General features: G+C 59.8%; 1 protein-coding gene across 5 annotated transcripts in view; it reads left to right on the top strand.

Moving 5' to 3' along the window:
* Nucleotides 1-7312, top strand: part of HDLBP (high density lipoprotein binding protein) — a 54068-nt gene extending 46756 nt beyond the window's left edge. For all 5 annotated transcript variants that reach the window (XM_081261012.1, XM_081261015.1, XM_081261014.1 and 2 more), the window contains exons 20-28: nt 141-279; nt 1281-1426; nt 1977-2081; nt 2322-2456; nt 3074-3217; nt 4478-4663; nt 4930-5046; nt 5153-5281; nt 5417-7312. In XM_081261012.1, the coding sequence (XP_081117138.1) occupies nt 141-279; nt 1281-1426; nt 1977-2081; nt 2322-2456; nt 3074-3217; nt 4478-4663; nt 4930-5046; nt 5153-5281; nt 5417-5503 (1188 nt within the window). In that variant the 3' untranslated portion in view covers nt 5504-7312. The remainder of the gene's footprint in view (nt 1-140; nt 280-1280; nt 1427-1976; nt 2082-2321; nt 2457-3073; nt 3218-4477; nt 4664-4929; nt 5047-5152; nt 5282-5416) is intronic.
* The last annotated feature ends 12887 nt before the right edge of the window (nt 7313-20199 follow it).

Raw genomic sequence — 20199 nt, 5'->3', positions numbered from 1 at the left:
CCCATTTAGAGGGAGGATGGGCCCTGCTGCCCTGCCATGGGGTCAACTCGGAAGAGCGGGCGTAGGTGGCAGGGCACACTGAGCGGAGCTCAAGGACCGACCCCAGCTCTTCTGTCTCCATGTGTTTGTGTCCACCTCAGGAAGCCCAGGTGACGGTGGAGTGCGCCATCCCCCAAAGGTTCCATCGATCTGTCATGGGCCCCAAAGGCTCCAGGATCCAGCAGATCACTCGGGATCACAATGTCCAGATCAAGTTCCCAGACAGAGAGGAGAACCCAGGTGGGTCCTGCAGTGTGACGGCTGCCGCCCATGGTGGCCACGCAGGCCGGCGTGCACTTCCCTGGCACCTCTGCCCTGCCCCTTGCTCGGTGCTGGTGGTGCTTGGACCCCAGCCGTGGAGCCCTGATCTGGAAGGTGGCCCAGGTCAGCCAGCGCTCATGGGGGACAGGGCTTATGGGCAGCCGTGGGCAGCTGGGGTTTGCAGGGTCAGCCCTGGGACGTGGTCTGGGTTCAAATGTGTGTGGGCAGCCTCTTCCCCTGCTGCACAGCACAGTAGGCTGTGTCCTATGTGTCACCTGGGTGTGCTTGGGGACCTGACAGTGGGAGGAGTGCCGCAGGGTGTGCACCCTCTTGTGGACTCGTCTTCATGGACTCGTCCTCGCGGGCCCCGTTTGGCCTCAGGACCTTGCAGCCAGCTGCGTTCATTCAGTGTCACTAGTGTGACACCCACAGGGCCTGTCACATGCAGCCATGGCAATCCCCCTACCTCAGGCTGCTTTGTGGAGGAAGCCAGCTGAATCCTGTTGCCTGTGTGTCCACAGTCACACCTGGACGGTCAGCTGCACAGACCCGTCCAGGTCACAGCCTGCGTCCTTGCCCACCCCTGCATCCACGGAAGCATTTTCACAGCAGGTGTCCCTTAGGTGGCCGTGGCGCTCACGGGTGTGAGGGGACAGGTGGTGTCTGGGCTGTGGCTGGCACACCTGGTCCCACCTGGTCTGTGTTCTGCAGACGGGCCCTGGGCTCCTGGCCTCGAGCTGCCTGTTCAGAGGCAGCTTACTGGACCAGCTGTGTGGCCTGTGCTCAGCTGCACACACAGGGCTGTGAGCCTCGTCCACTCCCGTGGTGTCTCACAGCCCCTGTGAGACCTGCCGTCTGCCCTCCCTGCCCAGACCCCGGCTTGGAAGATGAATGGACCTTCCCTCCCTTTCCCACGCTCACATAGCAGGCGCTTGACAAATAGCAGTGACAAGCAGAGGTGACACCTCTCCTCTCCCCAGTCCCCAGCACAGAGCCAGCTGTCCAGGAGAACGGTGAGGAGGCCGGGGAGGGCAGAGAGGCTGAGCCTGGCTCTCCACGGAGGTGCGACATCATCGTCATCTCTGGCCGAAAAGAGAGGTGTGAGGCAGCCAAGGAGGCACTGGAGGTGCGTGGCCTCCCCAGGGGCTGGGCAGCTGCCCTGGTGACCAGGGCAGTTGGTTTCTTCACTGGCCCTGAGGTGTAAGCACAGAGCCCCGGCATCACGGAAGGAGCAGCCACCTCAGGCTCGTGATGACCGTGAGTGGTTGTGGCGTTGAGCACTCATTGAGTGCCACCCACGCTGGTCCTGCTGTGAACACTGTGACACCACGGTGTATCTGCCTCAGAGGGACAGAGACTCCAGCTGTAGCGCCCACCTGCAGAGGTGATGGGCACAGGGCAGTAGCTGTCAGACCCAAGTGGGGCTGGGCAGGCGACCAGCCGTCAGGAGGATCCCACAGGGACCTTGGATGTATAGGAGCTGGGCTTCGAGGCTGCATGCCCCTCCCTGGGGGCCTCAGGCCTGCTCTTCAGGAGGGCACTGCCAAGGCTGAGCCCTGTCCTGTTCCTGCTTTCCATGGGTCAAGGTCTGGTTAGCTTATCAGGGCACAGGGCAGGAGGGACAGGGCCCTGAGCTCAGGCCCTCTGCTCTCGGCCCAACCATGCCCTTCCCACAGGCTCTGGTTCCTGTCACCATCGAGGTGGAGGTGCCCTTTGACCTTCACCGTTACATCATTGGGCAGAAGGGAAGCGGGATCCGCAAGATGATGGACGAGTTTGAGGTAGAGTTCCTTCCAGGCTGTCACGGAGGTGGGCTGCGCACCACAGCTCCCTGGGGACGTGCAGGGGATGTGCCCACGGCTCCAAAGCGCCGCCATCCCTTGGGGACCCTTGGCATCACCTTCTTCTGCTCTAACCTCCTTCCTGCCCTCCCTCTGGACCCCCAGCCTGGGCTTATGACCTGGGGCCAGATGACACCTGCTGCCTGGCCCCAGACATCACCCCTGCTCCCAACTATACAGGTGAACATTCACGTCCCAGCTCCTGAGCGGCAGTCTGACGTCATTGCCATCACCGGTCTCGCTGCTAATCTGGACCGAGCCAAGGCCGGGCTGCTAGAGCGCGTGAAGGAGCTGCAGGCTGAGCAGGAGGACCGGGTGAGTGGGGCCGGGCAGGATGCACCCCCAAGGGACCTGGACCAGAGAGCCCTGTGGGAGGAGCCAAGGGCCAGGCAGTCTTCCCCTTTACGACGACAAGAGTTGGACCGTTGCATTAATTTGTAATTCCAGGAGAAACATTGTGGTGCCTCGGGCCCTGTAAGAAATGTGGCCAGTGCAGGGTCTGAGCGCCACCTGCATGGGAGAGGGTAGTCGGGGGCCTGGAGCAGATGCCACTGTGGGAACAGGGCCCACCATAGGGACGGTTGCCGCTGCGAGCGGCATGGAGCAGGTCTGTCGCCTGCTCACCCGGGGAGTGTACTCAGGCCAGCCCAAGCTCCTGGGCCCTCTGTCCTAGACGTGGCGGCTGCCTCTTCCTCAGCTTCTCCTTAAAAGTCCAGTGGGTCTCTTCACATCAGCCCTCAGAGCCCGGCAGGCCGGCCCAGGAGAGTGCGGAGCAAGGTGCCAACCCCAGGCACCTCGGCTTTCTCAGAGTGGCCAGCGTTTCTGTGCTCGCTCTCAGCTGTTGGTGGGGGTCAGGCCTGGAGCACTGGTCAGAGGCCACTGTAGCAAGGTGCGTGTGGCTGAACGGCCTCTGCCTCACTCTTTCTTTCTAGGCTCTACGGAGTTTCAAGCTGAGCGTCACTGTAGACCCCAAATACCATCCCAAAATCATCGGAAGAAAGGGGGCAGTGATCACCCAGATCCGGCTGGAGCACGACGTGAACATCCAGTTTCCGGACAAGGACGATGGCAGCCAGGTGAGCGTGAGCATGGTGCTGGGACTCAGTGGGCTTTCCTGACCTTGGCGTTGACCTGCAAGCAGTAGCCAGACAAGCTCCAGCCAGGCGCCCAGCTGGGGTCAGGGGTAAGTTCACAGAGCAGGTCTGAGAATCTGATCTGGCTTGAGGTGTGACCACATCTCTGCCCCTCGACACGGGTGTCCCTGGGGACCTTGGGCGTTTCCCTGTGCCCACTTGTTCAGTCTTGGCAGGCAGGAGCCCCAGCAGGTCCTTCTTAGGCCATCATGCTTGTCCACCAGCTAGGGCCCTGGGAGCAGGTGGACCTGAGACACCAGGGTGCAGCTCCTCTGTAGCCTATGGCCTCCTTACTGCTCGCTCAAGACGAATCAGAAGGCAGGTCCCGCTCCCACCTCTGGCACTGGACTTTCCTGCCTCACCCTCAGGTCCATTTCCAGCTTGGTCCTGCTCAGATGTTGGCCATCCTGCCCTCAGGCTGGGCCTCTCTGGGTGGCCCCGGCTGCCCTGCGAGATCTCTGCTTGCTGGCGTGGGCTGGTTCTTCTAGCACACCTTGGGGCCCAGCAGGACCTGCCCACAGAGCACCAGCAGCAGCTCACCAGGCCCTGCCCACCTCAGCATGTCCAGCAGGGCCCCCTGGCCTGCCCTACTTCTTATTCCACTGGCCCTTGCATTCCTGGCTCCTGGTTCTGACTGCCCTGGTGCCCATGGGTTGGCTGCCACCATTTTCCCCTAACTACCAGTTTTCAGGTTAGACGTGGAGCTCAGCCGCTCTGGCCAACACCCACAAACTGTGCAGGTGGAGCAGGCACAGCTGTCCACTGCTGGGCGTGGCCAAGCTGGGCTGCGCCCGTCAAGGGCAGATCCTGCCTCCCTTGCCCCTTCTCGCTGGTTCTGTCTGCCCTGGTGTCCCCTCCAAAGTCTGTGGTTCTCCGCTGGGTCTGTCCCTCACTGGGACCAGTTCTTCCCTGTCCTGAGGACCAGTACTGCAGCTCCTCCTCTGCTTCCCGTCTGCCCACTCTTCTGGAGTCCACACTCCTGCTGGCCCGTCTTCATCGGCAGTGTCCTTTCTGGTCCTGTGTTGGTTGTCTGGTGGACACAGAGCTGAGTGGACGTGGGGAGCCTGCTGTCTCACCGCAGCACCAGCCCTCAGCCTCCTTCCTTCTAGAGCTGATGTTTATTTGTCGACGCCTCGGCCCTCCAGCCGCTGCCTCGGGAGCTCAGCAGGACGCCCCCTCTCTGACCGCCTTCTCCTCTTTCAGCCCCAGGACCAAATCACCATCACAGGGTACGAGAAGAACACAGAAGCCGCCCGCAACGCCATCCTGAAGATCGTGGGTGAGCTTGAGCAGATGGTCTCTGAAGACGTCCCGCTGGACCACCGTGTCCACGCCCGCATCATTGGCGCCCGAGGCAAAGCCATCCGAAAAATCATGGATGAATTCAAGGTGAGTCCCCGGAGTGGCCAGAAGCCCGGGAATGAGAAAGTGCACATCCTCCTTGGATGCCCGTGGTCACCGACTCCTGCGCCCCACAGGGCAGGGCACCTGCAGGCTGGCAAGCCAAGTGGTGCGTTTCTCCAACATGGTGTCTCGGGGACCCCGTGCCCCTGAGCCCCCCTACAGGGGAGGGAAGAGCAGCAAGAGCAGGGGTCAGAGGACACTCCTGGAAACAGGCCTCCCTCGGCCCCTGGGCTAACATGTGCTCCTTCCAGGTGGACATCCGCTTCCCACAGACTGGAGCCCCAGACCCCAACTGTGTCACTGTGACAGGGCTCCCGGAGAACGTGGAGGAGGCCATCGATCACATCCTCAACCTGGAGGAGGAATACGTGAGTCGGGACCTGGGGAGGCAGCCAGGGCGGCTCTGCAGCAGTGGTCCTCAGATGCTGCTGGCCTGGGCTGATGCCTGATAAGACGCCCCTCCCTGTCCCACAGCTGGCCGACGTGGTGGACAGTGAGGCTCTGCAGGGCTACCTGAAGCCCCCCGTGCACGAGGAGTCCAAGGCCCCCTCCAAAGGCTTTGTGGTGCGGGATGCGCCCTGGACTGCCAGCAGCAGTGACAAGGTCAGCGGCCCTCCCCTCTGCTCCATGGCCCTGGGGCGGGGGGCAGGGGGAGACGGGCCGCAGCCAGCTGGCAGGCCCTGGAGGCCATGTGGGTGCCCTTGGACCCCAGGCTGAGGCTGCTTCTCCTCCCCACAGGCTCCTGATATGAGCAGCTCTGAGGAGTTTCCCAGCTTTGGGGCTCAGGTGGCCCCCAAGACCCTCCCTTGGGGCCCCAAACGATAATGATCAAAACACAGCACCCTCTCCAGCTGCTGAGCAAACCCGCCACACAGTTGGTCTCGGTCTGACCCAGCGGCTGGGCCCCAATTGCTGACGCTCCCCCCTCCCGAGGTCTCGCAGTGAAGCCTGACGGCCGGCCCTGTCACCACCTCCCCAGGCCTGGTCGTCACCCAGCAGGCTCAGGGGCTGCCCCTGGGTGGTGCCCCAGGACAGGTGCCACCATGTTGAACACTAAGCAGAGGTCATTGCGCATTTGTGGTAAGACTCCAGCTTCCTGGTCACCCAGCATGCGGTCAGCACTGACCTTCACCAGAGCTCCACAGCAGCGGCTCGGAGTCGACTTCCTGTGTCATGACCTCAGGAAATAAATTTCCTTGACTTTATAAAAGCCAAACGTTTGCCCTCTTCCTTTCCCACCTCCCCTGCCCACTGCCTGTCCCCCGGACCCTCCTTTTGGTGGACTGCAGCTGGCCTCTGGCTGAACGGTCTGCTTAGCACAGGGAGCAGGTGGGAGGAGTGCCTGGCTTAGACAGCGGGAGGCCGAGGGCAGCCTGGGCCCTACGCCGCACCCGTGAGCCTGCTTCAGGTGCGACAGTACCAGGGCTCCTGGCGCCTCCTGGGCTCCAGGGTCTGTGGGTGAGCCTAGAGGTGAAGCCGTGTGAGTGTGTGCCCCTGGGTCCTGTGGCTGTCGCCGTGGCCTAGTGGGCTGTGGCTCGCATCCAGTGGAGATGGGAGCTTGACACTCCACTCCCCGGGCCCCTTGTCTCAGCAGCCTTCTTTCTACCTCAGCTGGTGTGTAGGGGTCTTGAGCAGGAGCCCGGCTGCAGAGCTGGGGACAGGAGCTGCGTGCCAAGGCTGGCGCCCTCCAGGGGGCGCTGTTCCTGTGGTGGAACTGCCCCCAGGGCCCAGGTTCCCAGTCCTGGGGCAGGTCTCGCTGTCGCTGGGCCAAGGAGTAAAGCAGGAGGACCGCAGGACTGGGTGCTGAGAGCCGCTGGCCAAGGAGGGCCTGGGCGTGACAGGGGCCCTCCGCTGGCCAGGCTGAAGGGCCCTCAGGAGGGAAGGTGGTCCCGGGCAGCAGCGTGTCCGGCCCAGCCACCCTGTGCCCCTCCAGGCCTTCTCTGGAGGTGCTGGGCCCGCTCACTCCAGTCACTCAGGCTTGGCCATCTTTAACCCCAAGCTCTGGGACTGCCCAGAGCTGCTTCTCCCAGGTCTGCCTGTGGCTCCAGGAGCTCAAGCCGCCTCGCGTGCCGTTGACAGGCAGGCCAAACCCAGACAGGGAAGGCCTCTGCTTCTCCAGAGGCCAGCGGCCCTCGGTGGGTTGGGATGACCCTGGGGAAGGAGGCAGGGACTCCGCCTTCCCAGGGGCGGGGAGGCCTTGCAGGGAGGGCTGTGGCCCTCCGTCTGCATGTGCTGGGGCGCTTTCCTGTGGAGCCCTGGGCTTCCTGGCCCCACACCACCTCTGGCCTGCCCTGTGCTCTTCTTTCCTGCAACGCCCTCCTGCAGGGCCCAGCCCTGTCCTCCCAGGGCGAGCCCGGCATCTCCGTGTTGCAGAGTCCCGTCGACGCAGGTCCTCGAGCTGCTCAGGGTCCCGCACCCCTCTCCCTTGGTTGTCATAAAGACTGAGATGACTGTACCCATGCCACGGGAGGCCCTTCCTGCGGCTGAATGTCTTCCTGTTCCGTCTCTGTAGCTGCGTTCATCCCTCGGCCTTAACTTTTGCCTTTTGGAAATTATATGCAAACACCTGTAAAGGCTCGTGAATATGGATGACACTGGAATTTTATAGATTCTAAAATAAAAGCCGGAATCAGATGCATTGCGTGTTCTCGTTACTGTGGTGGATGGCAACATGCTGGGTGGTCCCAGTCTTCTGTGGTCCTCCCAGCGAATCCCAGCGCTGTCCCCACCTCTCCAGAGCCACAGTGGGGGAGCCGGCACTGCCCGCACCCCACCCAGCTGCTTCCGCTCGCTCAGGTGCTGCCTGCCTTCTCTGCACCGGCACTCCCAGCAGGGCCCCCAGCACCCAGGCACCAGGGGGCCCAGCACGAGGGTCGCGAGGAGGACGTCACTCCAGCCCCCACGTGGTGGGTGAGTCCGTGAGGAGCCAGTGGCACCCCTGCTGCCAAGAGGACAGGCCCCCACCTGTGACAAGGACCTAGGGACCCAGTGGTCCCACTCCTAAGCTCACTCCCTGCAGCTGGGCGCATGTTGTGTGTGACCAGTGAGGCAGCCCAGTGAATGGCCACCGAGACGTCCACACCCCAGGAGGCTGCCGTAAGTGAGGGGCCACCACATCCCTGGCCCCGCAGCCCCCATGGCGGGTGGGAGAGCCGGGGTTCCAGGCTCTCGTAGGCCCCGGCCCACCCTGTGCTGGTCCCGACAGTGCATCCACACGAGAGCCCCGTCGGGGACGGCAAGCTCCTGGCGTTCCTCTAAGTCTGCCTTAAGATTTGAGCTGAAGATGGCCATGACAAAAAGAAGCTGGTCGCAGGGCCACACCTGTGGTCCCAGTAACTCAGGAGGCTGAGGCAGGCGGGTGTTGAGTTAAAGGCCAGCCTCAGTGACCTAGTGAGACTGTCTCAAATAAAAAGGGTGGGGGTGGGCTGGGATGTGGCTCAAGCGGTAGCGCGCTCGCCTGGCATGCGTGCGGCCCGGGTTCGATCCTCAGCACCACATACCAACAAAGATGTTGTGTCCGTCGATAACTAAAAAAAAAAAAAAGGTGGGGGTGTGGCCTAGCGATGGAGTGCCCCTAGATTCCACCCTCAGCGCTGAAGCAGAAAAGCAGGTCAGCGGGAGCCTGGTGCTGGCTGGGTTCTCCACGCCCCCTGGCACCCGCGCCCCCAGCACCCCTGGCGGAGGTGAAGAGGCAAGTCGACAACTGGCAGCTCACTGCTCAGCACAGGGCCCTGGTCTGAGGCCAAGGGTCGCCTTGGTGAATGACATGTGGCTGAGGACCTTGTGTGTGAAGAAGCATTTCCCAGGGGGACGCATGGCCAGGTCCCCGGACACCCCAGTCCCACTCAGTGCCCTCCCGGAGTCAGCCAAGATGGGCACGTGTCCACGGGTGTTTATTCAGCACCATCTGTCATGGCAGAGGAAGAGACCTCAATGGCAAGTGGACAGAGTTAGGAAATGCGGGCATCACAGCAGCTGGCCGAGTTGGCAGAGGGCAAGCAGCACGAGGTCAGAACTGCCCAGGGAAGCCACCCCAGGGATGAGCGGGAAAGGTCTGTGGAGACTGCTGAGCACCACAGGACGCGCTTCGGCCAGAGTTCTGGCTCATGGGGCTTGTGAGGGGCAGCAGAGGGGTACCACGAAGGCCACCCCTGCAGCTGCAGGCCGCTGGCCTCAGAGACCCTGAGGGGTGTCCAGCAGGGTCCGTGACGTGGGGGACAGGAAGCGAGTTGTCTCCCTGGCGTGGTTAGAGCCCAGGACAGGCGCGGTGTCCTGCTCACCACACCCAGGCCCATCAGGGAGAGGTGGCCAGGGTCCCCCCTCGGGCAAAGGGGCAGGCTGTGGATGGACAGGCTGGGTGGAAGCACTCGCCCCACACTCTGCCAGTGCCTGGTCAGCCAAGTAATGCTCGTTTCACCTTGAGCTCCCCCGGCTCTGCGATGTTCGAGACGTGGCCAACGCAGGACACCACGTGCTGGGAGGAGAAGGTCCAACCCCAGCCCTTGCCTTGGCAGAGCAAATGCCCAGAGCAGCCTGCAGGGCGCAGGAGGCCTGGGCTCCAGCACCTGCTCCCCAGGCATGGTCCACAACCATGGAGCCCACCCAGGGGTGCCTGGCCCGCGAGCTCCCAGGGGACAGAGGCCAGCAGGAGGGTGGAGGTGCAGGGAGCTCTGGAGGACCAAGAGGATGGAGTGGAGTCTCCTGGCCACACCGTCCACGCACAGGCCCGGACTAGGCAGAGCGTGGCAGGGACAGGGGCTGGTGGGGTGACAGTGCTGCTGGCAGGCCCCTTGGCTACCTCCAACACGTGACAAAGGCCAGGAGGATGGCCAGAAGGTTCCAGTAGGTCCGCGAATAGTGTCCATCATGGTGTGCCTGCAGGAGACAGGGGCCTCTCTGTGTGCAGGACCAGGCAGCAGGTGCCTCTGCAGTGGACTTCTCACCCCCCTGCCGCTGCCCATCCCGCTGGCTCTTCAGGGTGCCTGAAGTGGGGGGTCCCAAAAGCAGAGCCACTGCGCGTCCTGCCCCACGCTGGACTACACATGGCGTGCCAGTCACCTGGCCACCCACCAAGTCCGTGCCTCTGTCTGGCATCAGCCTGCTCGCACCAGGGGACGAGAGGCCCCGGCCTCAACAGGACTTCAGTCCACTTGCTCAGGTGGAGCACACACTCCCAGCTGCCCAGGAAAAGCTGCCTCAGCCCCCAGGCTGCAGAGGACCCAGCTCCTCGTGGACATCCTCCTGGACGGGCCAGGTGATGAAGACGTGGCCGACCCTGCGGTGACATGAGTGCTCATGTGCACTCCACATAGAGCATTACCAAGAAAAAGGGAAAAAAACATTTTTATTTTTTTGCAGGTACCAGGGCCCCAAGCATGCCAGGCAGGTGCTCCACCACGGAGTTACATCCCTCTTTTTATTTTTATTTTTTTCATTTTGAGACAGGGTCTTGATAAATTGTTTAGGGTCTCACTAAGTTGCTGAGGCTGGCCTCAAACTTATAATCCTCCTGCCTCAACCTCCTGAGCACTAAGATTACAGAAATCTTCAAAATTAAAATGTATCCTTGAAAACAAACCCCTAATGAGTGGAGTTTTATTTTATTATTTTTTTAATATTTATTCTTCAGTTTTCGGTGGACACAACATCTTTGTATGTGGTGCTGAGGATCGAACCCGGGCCGCACGCGTGCCAGGCGAGCGCGCTACCTCTTGAGCCACATCCCCAGCCCCATGAGTGGAGTTTTAAATGGCAAAATGTCCTGCACAGCAACAGGAACAGGAACTGAAAATACATGGGAGGCACAGGAGAGGTGAGGAAGCCTCAGTCGGATCCACAGCACCTTCTGAATCTCTTTGGGAAACACACCTCCTTAACAGACACCTGTTACTGAAACAAACTGTGGAAGACGGAGAGGGAATCTACGATGTATCTAAGAAAACTCAGGTGACAAAAGAATAATATTCCCCAAGACCTGAGGAAAAGCAGCTTTGAACTAGAAACTTGAAAGGCAAGAATACAAAACTATGTCCACGTCCATAAGAACTAAGAATCTTCCCACCACATACCCTCCCCGAAAGCACGTCTTCTTGGTAGCACTGGAGAGAAGCCAGGGCCTGGGGCGTGCCAGGTTCCTCTCACCTCAGCCTCCAGAGGAACTGGGGTCACAGGTGCGCCACAGCACCTGGCTCCTGAAGATGTGACTTAGCAAGGCGCCGAAACAGAGGGAAGGTACAGAGAACAAGTGCAGCCACTGACCGGTCAGCACCCACGGCCTGACCGACAGATGGCTGAGAACGTTCACTGTGTGCTTGTGGTTTAAAGAAAAGCTAAACTTTTGCCACGATGATAAGAAGGTGTGATTAGTGCACACAGCCCAGGAAGGCCTTGTCATGCACAGCAAGAGGAAACAACTGAATCCACCCAGTCTCCTGAAAATAAGTAGCTAAGAGTGTGTGTTAAAATCGTGCACACTGGGGATACGGCTCAGTTGGTGGAGCATTTGCCTTGCATTCACAAGGCCCTGGGTTCCATCCCCAGCACCACAAAAAAAATAAATAAATAAAATGTGCACCCTGGGCCAGGTGCAGTGGTGCACACCTGTCATCCCAGCAGCTCAGGAGGCTGAGGCAGGAGGATCAAAAGTTCAAAGCCAGCCTCAGCAACAGCAAGACACTAAGCAACTGAGTGAGACTCTGTCTCTAAATAAAATACAAAATAGGGCTGGGGATGTGGCTCAGTGGTTGAGTGCCCCTGAATGCGATCCCCAGTACCCCCCAAAAAAGTGGGCATGGGCTGTGGCTCAGTGGTACAGTGCTTGCCTTGCACATGTGAGGCACTGGGTTTGATCCTCAGCACCACATTTAAAAAAACAAACAATGGTATTGTGCCCATCTACAACTAAAAATATATATATTATAAAAAAAAATGTGGGTGCCATGGTGTGATCCCAAGGAGGAGCCTGAGGCAGGAGGATCATGAGTTCAAAGCCAGCCTCAGCGATTTAGCCAGGCCCAAAGTAACTTAGACTCTGTCTCAGAAAAGGGGTGGGGAGACTGGGGATGTGCCCCTGGGTTCAATCCCCCATACCAAAGTCAATCGACCGTCAGTCAGTCTAGGGGAGCAGCTCAGTGGTAGAGCGCCCAGGTTCAAGCAAACCTGACAGCCACTGGAGAGCTTTAACCTGCCTCCGGGGGCCCCACTGGGTGGAGGTCGGGGAGGAGGGAATCATCCTGCACCCCCCTCCCACCTCCACCCCAAGGTTGGCTGCGAAGCCCCTGGGCTCCAGGAGGAGGAAGGCCCGCCAGCCGCAGAGGCTGTATCTGAAAATGGGTAGCAGCCGCAGGGACCGAGTCCTGCTGCTGGCCTCTGCTGCCAGCCGTGGTGTCCCTCTGCCAGGGGGTCGCTGTCCCTGGCCTCAGCAGCATGGCAGAGGCGGGCAGGTCGCAGCACAGGGCAGGGCTGCCAGGCCTGGAGCTCACCGGGCTCCCTTGGGGACGTGGCCCGGCCACGTGGTACCAGGTGGGCAGGGGAGGGAGGCCAGCTGACAGCTGGCCGAGCGCAGGTGCGGGAAACTGGAGCGCCACGGGCAGGCAGGGGTGTTCCTGGGGCCTCCTGTGGGGGATGGCCAAGGATTCAAGGGGCCGTGTGGCCAGGGTCGCAGCGCAGGGCCCTTGCCACCGCCGTGACCGCAGCGCGGCAGCTGGGCTTCCCTGATGTCTTGGCGGTGGCTGCCGCTGGCGCCGGTGGAGATCCGCCTGGATGCGCGCGAGTTCGTGCGGCCACAAGCCCAGGACGTCGGCGTCGGTTCCCCATCCTGGCGGTCATCACGCGCCTGGCGGTGGTCAGCAACGTGAGCGCACGTGACCTGAGCGGCCTAATGGACTTCGCGCGCCCCGCCCACCTCCACCACAGCGCAGCTGGACCGCACGTGCAGGGTGCAGAGGCCGGGACAGAGTGGACAGGGGACGGGAGGGCACTTTGGGGCTGGGGATAGAGGTGACAGCGGGCAGGGCGGCGACAGGTGGGAGGGGCGGTACAGCAGGTGGGGAGCGGGAGGCCGGCAGGGACGGAGTGGACAGGGGACTGGAAGGGACTGCGGGGCAGGGGGCGGAGGGGAGGCAGGCATGAATGGAGTGAACAGGAAACAGGAGGGGACGGCTGGGCAGGAACAGGAGGGACGGCGGGGCTGTGGAGATGGGGCAGTGGGCAGAAGGGGCAGGGTGGGGGTGTGCGGGACGGCTGGTCGTCTCCTCCTGGTAAAGGTAGGTGCTGGTTTCGGGCCACTCCCCATGGCCCCTGGGCTTTGCCCTGCCCTGTGACTGCGGCCTTCTTCCCTTTGCAAGTCTCTCCTAAGTCTGGGTCTCTGAGTCCTGGGCTCCTTACGGCTTCCTTGTAGCAGCGCCACTCTGACTGCCCGGCTAGCTGGAGCTCCCTGGCCCCGGGCCCTCCCCTGGACCCTGGGCAGCTCGGTTTGGGGCTTACCTGGCCTGTGCTGAGCGCCCGCCAGACTCGCACACAAGGCCAACCTGTGGGGCTCTTTCCGGGGTGTTCCTTCCCTCTGGAGGCTTCTGCAGGACGTGGCTGGTTAAGTGTGTTTCCCATTCACTTCCCGTGAGCTGGACGAACCCCCGGTTCTGTTTCTGAGTGAGGGTCAGCATGTGCTCACTAGATCAGGCCTCTGGATTCTGTCTCCACCCAGTGGGGCCCTCGGAGGCAGGTTAAAGCTCTCCAGGATCGTGGCTGTCAGGTTTGCTTGAACCTGGGGTGCTCTACCACTGAGCTGCACCCCTAGACTGACTGACGGTCGATTGACTTTGGTATGGGGGATTGAACTCAGGGGCACATCCCCAGTCCTCCCCACCCAGAGCCAGCTCCTGGCCTCTCTGCAAGCCCAGGAGAATCCATGTCCTCCAGGGGCTTACAGAGGCCAGGAGCTGGGACACAGCTGTGCACTGCTGACAGGGTCCCGGGAAAGCAGGCACTGTGGGATGTACCTGTGGACTTTGTGACACCTGGAGCAGCACTGCTCTGTCACACACAGGGCTCTGTGTGTCGGTGTCACCCTACGTGAGGCACCTGTGTGTGATGGCTTCTGGGCTGTGGCTGGTCCCTGACTCCAGGTAAGGCCAGAGAGGTCACAGAGCTCCCCCGGGTTCTGCTCCACAGGATGGCGGAGCCGGAGCACAGGCCGGGCAGGAACTGGCTCAGGTGCAGCTGGACCCGAACCCAGGAGGCGGCCACTTCACCCTGACTCTCTGGCCCCAGCCCACCCTGCCCTTTCCCTGTACCTGGGCCTGCCTTCAGGTGCTGGGGTGTAGCCAGAAGGGCACTCAGGGCAGAGGGCTCATTCCTAGGCTGTCTCACTGCCACGCAGCTCCTGCCTGAGGGCGCAGGCAGCCTCAGGAGCAGGGCAGGGCAGGGCGGCCCACCTCCCGCCGGCGGCGCTTCGCCCCTTTTCCCCCACTGCCCTCTCCAGGCCCACCACTTCTTTAAGAAATGGGTTTCTTAATACATGAAATATCAGTTTTGAAAAAACTTTTTTGAATTTTCAGCTCTACCTGAAGGAAAGCAAGTTCTGTGATCTGTTTCTGGTAAGAGAAGCTCACACTGTTGTGATGAACAAAGGTGGCGCCAACAGAGCCAGCCTGGGTCCCCCGGTCTGCCTTCCAGCCTGGGCCTGCCTGTCCCCTGTCCCCAGTAAGCTTCCTGCCGCCTCACCGAGCTCCGGTAACCACGAGAGCGTGGATAGCCCACCACTGGCCTCTGTCCGCTGTTAGCACCTGGGCCTAGACAGACACCCCTCGTGTGGCCCCGGGCAAGACCCCACAGCCAAGGGGAGGAGATACTTACCTGGGCAAGTCTGAGAAGACCACGAAGCAGCCCACCACCACAGCTGGTAGGAGCCGGCCTGTGTAGAACACTGGGAAGGGGACATCAGGGTTGGCTTCAAGGCCCCAGGCTAGTCTAGTCTGTGTCCCAGTGTGACTCGAGGGCCAGAGCCTTCTGGGAGGAACCCGAGGCCAGGGTGTGGCCCCTCCTTCCTGAGCCCGTCTTCAGCTTGGGACCCTGCCCTTGCCATGATGACCTCCAAGCGGATGCCCTGGGGTGGCAGCTCACTGGGCCCTCCCCCTCCTGGGTGACCCTCTCCCTCCCTGCTCACGTCCACTCACACACTGGGTAATCTGGTGAGACCCTCTGGGTCCTGCCCACCACAACCCCTTGGCAAGAGGCACAGTGCCCACCCACCAGGGTTCCCGCCCTGGGGAAAGTGGGGTTCATTCCCAACACCTCCCTTACCCCCACCCACCCCTCACGGCCACTGTCTGAGCCTGCATCGCACGGGGACAGTCCAGATCCTGGCCTAGGGTCCTGGCACTAGATGACCCTGCATTGGCCAGGAGGTCTGTGTGGAAACCAGATGGTGACCCAGCCTTCCTTGCCCTCCTGCCTGGCCTTGCTGTCCCAGGGGACAGTGGGGGACAAGAGCAGAGCCCAGTGAGGGCAAACTGCAGAGGAAGTCAGGTGGGCACCCACCACAAAGGTGCTGGCCTGCCTGGAGAACAGGGGAGGACAGTTCTGCCTGGACGGCAGGCAGGGACGATGGGCACCCCAGGATCTGTGGGCCACATCTGGTGGGCTGGGGACCATGGAGGCTGGAGTCAGGAGGGGTACACCTGGCTGAAGGGGTACCAGTCCCCTCCCTGGGGCTTTGAGAGGCCAGGCCTTGAGCAACCACAGTGCCTAGTGGCTGGTCAGGGCTGGCCAGAGTGGGAGTGTGGACCCGGCAGGAGGGCGTGTAGGGCAGAGCTTGGCAGATGGTTATGAAGCAAGGATCCAGCGGAGGGGCCTGGGTGTCCCCAAGGCATTGGGCAGGACTCACCCAGCCAGGCAGAGTAAAGGGACACCCAGAGTGTCTGTGCAGGTGGTCCAGGGGCCGGTCCTCGTTCCCGTGCCCAGCGTGCCCAGCGTGCCCAGCGTGCCCAGCGTGCCCCTGGTGAGGCCAAGGGCCTGCAGGCTCTCTGGGGCACTGTGAAGGGACCCTGGGGTCAAGAGGCCTCTGGCAGAGCTTTGCCTGCCCCTGAGGGGGGATTCTTCCAGGTGAGAGACCTCAGTGCTGACCAGACCTGTGAGTCCCCCCTCTGTGCTGGGAGAGGGGCAGACAGGCCCAGGATTCAGGCGGCTGCTCCAGGAAGACCATGGAGAAAGGCACAGCACGGGCTCAGGGTGGCTCAGGAAGGGTGCTTGTGGGGAGCCATTCTCACACGTGACTGGGCGACTCCCGGTTTGGGTCAGAGGTGCTCTGGCTAATCTGTGTCGGAGCTTTCCCGGCCCTCTCCTGATGAGAGAACCATCCATGTGGGGGTGTGACTGACCACTGACCCCCGGGGCCCAATCACTGACCCTGACCTTGGAGTGCGGCCCCCCTCAACCTTCATTGGATGGAATTCTCCCCTGAATTTCTTGTTCCCCAATAAAAGGCCACTCCCTGGCGTGTTCGCTGTCTCTCTCCTGCTAGCCCTGAGTAATCCTTGCTGCCCTACGGGTGGTTCGAGGTGGGAACCAGAGAGGGGCGCCGTCTCGGACCTGGTCATAGAAAAAGGTAACTGAGTCTGTGTGTTTTATTTCCATCTCGCTAGTTAACTTTTATGCCAAGAACCTCATTAATGAAACCAATGCACTGGCCACATGGAGGAGGTGCTCTGAGCAGGGCACATCCAGGCTGAGCCCTTGCATTCCTGGACAGCTGAGAGTCCAGCCAGGAGGACGTGGCTGTACACGTGTTGGCAGGGGCTGAGCTGCAGTGCACTGGCTGCCGCTCTGGGCAGGGGCCCCTCCTCTCCCAGCCACATCTCCCAACACCAGGCAGCTTGCACCCATGACCACTCCGCTGAGGCCTGAGTAGCTGTCCCTGAGGTAGCCGCGTGGGCCTTGCCTGCTCAGCCAAGGAGGCTGAGCACAGGCTCCTGACCAACAGGCATGCCTGCTGTCAAGGACGTGTTGTGATGTCAGGGACGGGCACGGCACCACAGCCCCACGCCCAGCTTCTTGGAGGGCACAGGTGGCCTGTCTTCCCCAGCAAGAGGAGCTGCTGGACGAGACAGAGCTGCCCCAGAGCTGCCCACTCATGGTGTTCAGGGCGGGACCCACTGCCCCACCTCCCCCAGAGGGAGACGCCCCCATGCCCAGATCCAGGCCCGAGCTTGGACGCACATGGTGCAGGGGAAGGCAGCCCTGGGACCTTGTCCAGCAGCTGCTCGACCTTTCATCTTGTGGATGTATGGGGGCTGGGCCAGGATCGAAAACAGCTGCAGGGTGGGTGAGGGATGGCGCTGGTCCTGTGACTGCAGGGCAGGGACATCCCAACTGGCCCATCTTAGAGCCGAAGCCACCTGGAAAGTCCCCAGTCTTGCCCTTCTGGCTCCCTGAAACAGACCACCCGAAGGCAAGCATTGTCCTAGTTAGAAACAGACCTCGCCGGCCACCTGGTCCTGCAAGGCCATCCTGGATGTGACCCAGGCCCGCCGCACACAGCCTGCTCTGGACCCTCATCCCGGGATGCCAGTTCCATCAGGACACTGCCCAGTTCTGTGCCAGCCAAGGTTATGCTGGCTAGGCCCTGGCCAGCCAGGCCCCCACCTGGGCGTGGTGTCCTGCCTCTCTGTCCCACATGCTGCTGTGGGCCCTGGGTATCTCTGGGGCACCAGGCAGGGCCATGGGACCACCTTTCACTTGACCTGATGTGCAGTCTGGGCATGTCCCCGCCTGTCCTCAGTCCCAGCCTCATTCTCTCCTGTGGAGTGAGGTCAGGGGTGAAAGAAAAGTGACCACAACACTCAGAGCAACCAAGACAACAAGACAACAGAGGAGAAGAGAAAGAGAAGGAGAGAGAGAGAGAGAGAGAGAGAGAGAGAGAGAGAGAGAGCAAGAGAGAGGGGCCCGGCAGGAGGGAGTTTTTATAGCCCAAATCTAATGGGGTCTCTGGGTCTGCAAGCTGCCTTGTTGGCACAGGGGGGTTAAGTGTTCAGCCTTGAGTGGGGGGTTGAGTGTTCAGCCTTCTGGGGGGGGGGCTTGGGCGTTTGGGCTTGAAGCAAACAGGTGATAAAGAGCCAGACAGAGGGTTGAGTGGCCAGGTCACCCTGCAGCTAACATCTGTTCAGCCGGCCCTGCAGACAGCTTACTCAGCCTGTCCTGCACCTAACATTCCTCCCTTTTTGTTTTTCTCAGTGACATGGAGGATGATGTAAAGTCCTCTGGCTACTTCCTGCTTAATGGTGGGCGGTGTTGGGCCTAGAAGGGGAAGTGGAGGGATGTGCGGGGGACAGGTCTGAGAACACCAGGGCAGCCAGAAATAACACTCAGTGGCTACAGACAACTACTGTGGTAGGGGTAAAGTCCATAAAGGTTCCTTGAAGCCACAAGTCGTCGATGGCATCGAACCAGTCCTGGGTGGAGGAGATTCTTGGTATCAGCTATTGGTCCTTTTGTAGGGACTCTAGGAAGTATCGGAGGTGGCTTGGTGGAATCCAGTAATGCTAAGTGGAAGGACAGTGGAAGGACAATTGCCTTGACCCATAGACTGAGAGCAGGTGGTGTCATCCTGGTGCCAAGTCACTTGGATGTTGAAGCACCATCTGTGGTTGGGATAGAAACTGGAGAGAGATTAATGATTAGTAAAAGAAGAAGAGGGTTGATGAGAAATTTTGAGTTTGGTGGGCGTGGTGGAAGTCCAGGACTGGACATTTGGAACAAGTGCCTTTTTAAGGTGGGAGACATGGTACCAGGGGGAGCGGCCCAAAAGCTTGGTCAGCATTGGGGTAGTAGGTATGACCGTATGGGGTCCCGTCCAGCGAGGTTCCAACAATGGAGGATGCAGTTCCTGAAGTAAGACTGAGTCACCCGGTTGAAGAGGTCCAGTTCAGTTCCTGGTTGTGCTGGGGATGAGGCAATGAATGGCGCAGGAAGGCACCGGTGTGCGTGTTCCCTGAGAAGTGAGGCCGGACCGTTGTCTGACTGGGTGGAGGCGGGAAGTCTCTACCTGGGAACGATCCCCTCAATGAGGATGGAGGCTACAGTGTCAGGGAAGGCATCTATCCGACCTGAAAAAGTATCAACCAGAGTAAGTCGGCAGTGAGCTCTGTGCCTAGGCGTGTGGGTGAGTCGGTCTCCAGTCCTCGTCTGGCCGGTGGCTCCTCGTCTGAGGTGTGGGGAGTTTGGGTTTGATGCTTCCTTGTGGGGATGCTGTAGAGCAGGCAGACCAAGCAGAGTGGACCTGCCGGAGAGTAGTTCTCATTCCTAGGAAGTGAAAGAGGGGTTGTGAAATCTGGAAAAGGGGTCAGAGAGGGTTTTAGTGGGGGCAGAGTCTCTGGAGCCGGATGAGTTGGTCATGAGTCGTTGGTGTCTGTCTTGGGCATGAGGGCTGGTAGTCGATTGACTGACTGGTGAATTTGTGTATCTGATCTTGCAGGAACTTCCGTAGGCAATTTAACATACATGGTCCTATTAGGAGAAGCATAAAGAGGACTAATAGGGGTCCTGTGGGGGGGGGGGGAGCCAAGGCCATACTTGATGAACATTCCCCATGGAGCCTGTTGGCTAGTTGCTCTCTCCTCTTTTCTAGCTGTTCTTGACCTTCATTACTCCCAGGAATGACTGTGTTTTGGCTTAACTGTTTTGGGTAGGTGTTTAAGATCGAGCTGGTCAAAACTGACTTTGTTTCTCTCTATTGTCAAGAGTCAGCCGGGTTCCCAGTTCCGCTAGTGCCATTTGCGCTAGGATGGGTCCAGGTCTTGCTTGACCGTGGCTTCCCTCGGAAGCATCAGGGATGTCCCCTGTCTCCGATGACCCTCCTCTTCATAGCGAGTGCAGTGATTGGCTTTCTGTTCTCATTAATCTCCCTGATCAGGAGGTTGTGTGGCCCAGGTTGCAAAGCTCTTTATAGAAGTCCCCTGTTCCCTGGATTCAGACTGACTCAGAGGGCCAGAGCCAAATATTGGTTTTCTTGGCCATTTTAATTTAACTTTAAGTATTGACCTTAAACATCCAGCAAAGTCAGATTCACCTTAAATTAAGAGTATTGGGCTTTAGCTGAAGTCTGGCCCACTGTAGAGTCATTCTTACATGTAGTAAGATGGGAGGTATAGCCTTATCTCAGGTAAGGCAGGGCTCTTTATAAATCTTAGGTAAAGTGTTCTAGTATTGAAGCTGATCTTTGTTTTTAAATATCATTTTATAAAGTTTACATATATAGTTGTTCGAGGAAATAACATATTACAATATTGCGAAATAACAGTTGTTGTTTAACCATAGTTATATAATGCTTAATTCCTTCAAGATTACTTGCTCAAAAAAGTTCATATATAACCAATGTACACAGACCTTCTTTATTACTTATTAAACCTATATAGCCAACGTATGCAGACCTTCTTTATCACTGACTTAAACCCTCTTATTTACTTAATCACATAGACTCTCTTATCCAGAAACACCTTTTCCTTCTATTAAATCCATACTCAGAACCT

This window comes from Spermophilus citellus (assembly GCF_964194105.1).
Source record: "Spermophilus citellus genome assembly, chromosome: 11".
Lineage (NCBI taxonomy): Eukaryota > Metazoa > Chordata > Mammalia > Rodentia > Sciuridae > Spermophilus > Spermophilus citellus.
The sequence above is the reverse complement of the archived record's forward strand: the minus strand, read 5'-3'. Positions and strand labels throughout refer to the sequence as shown.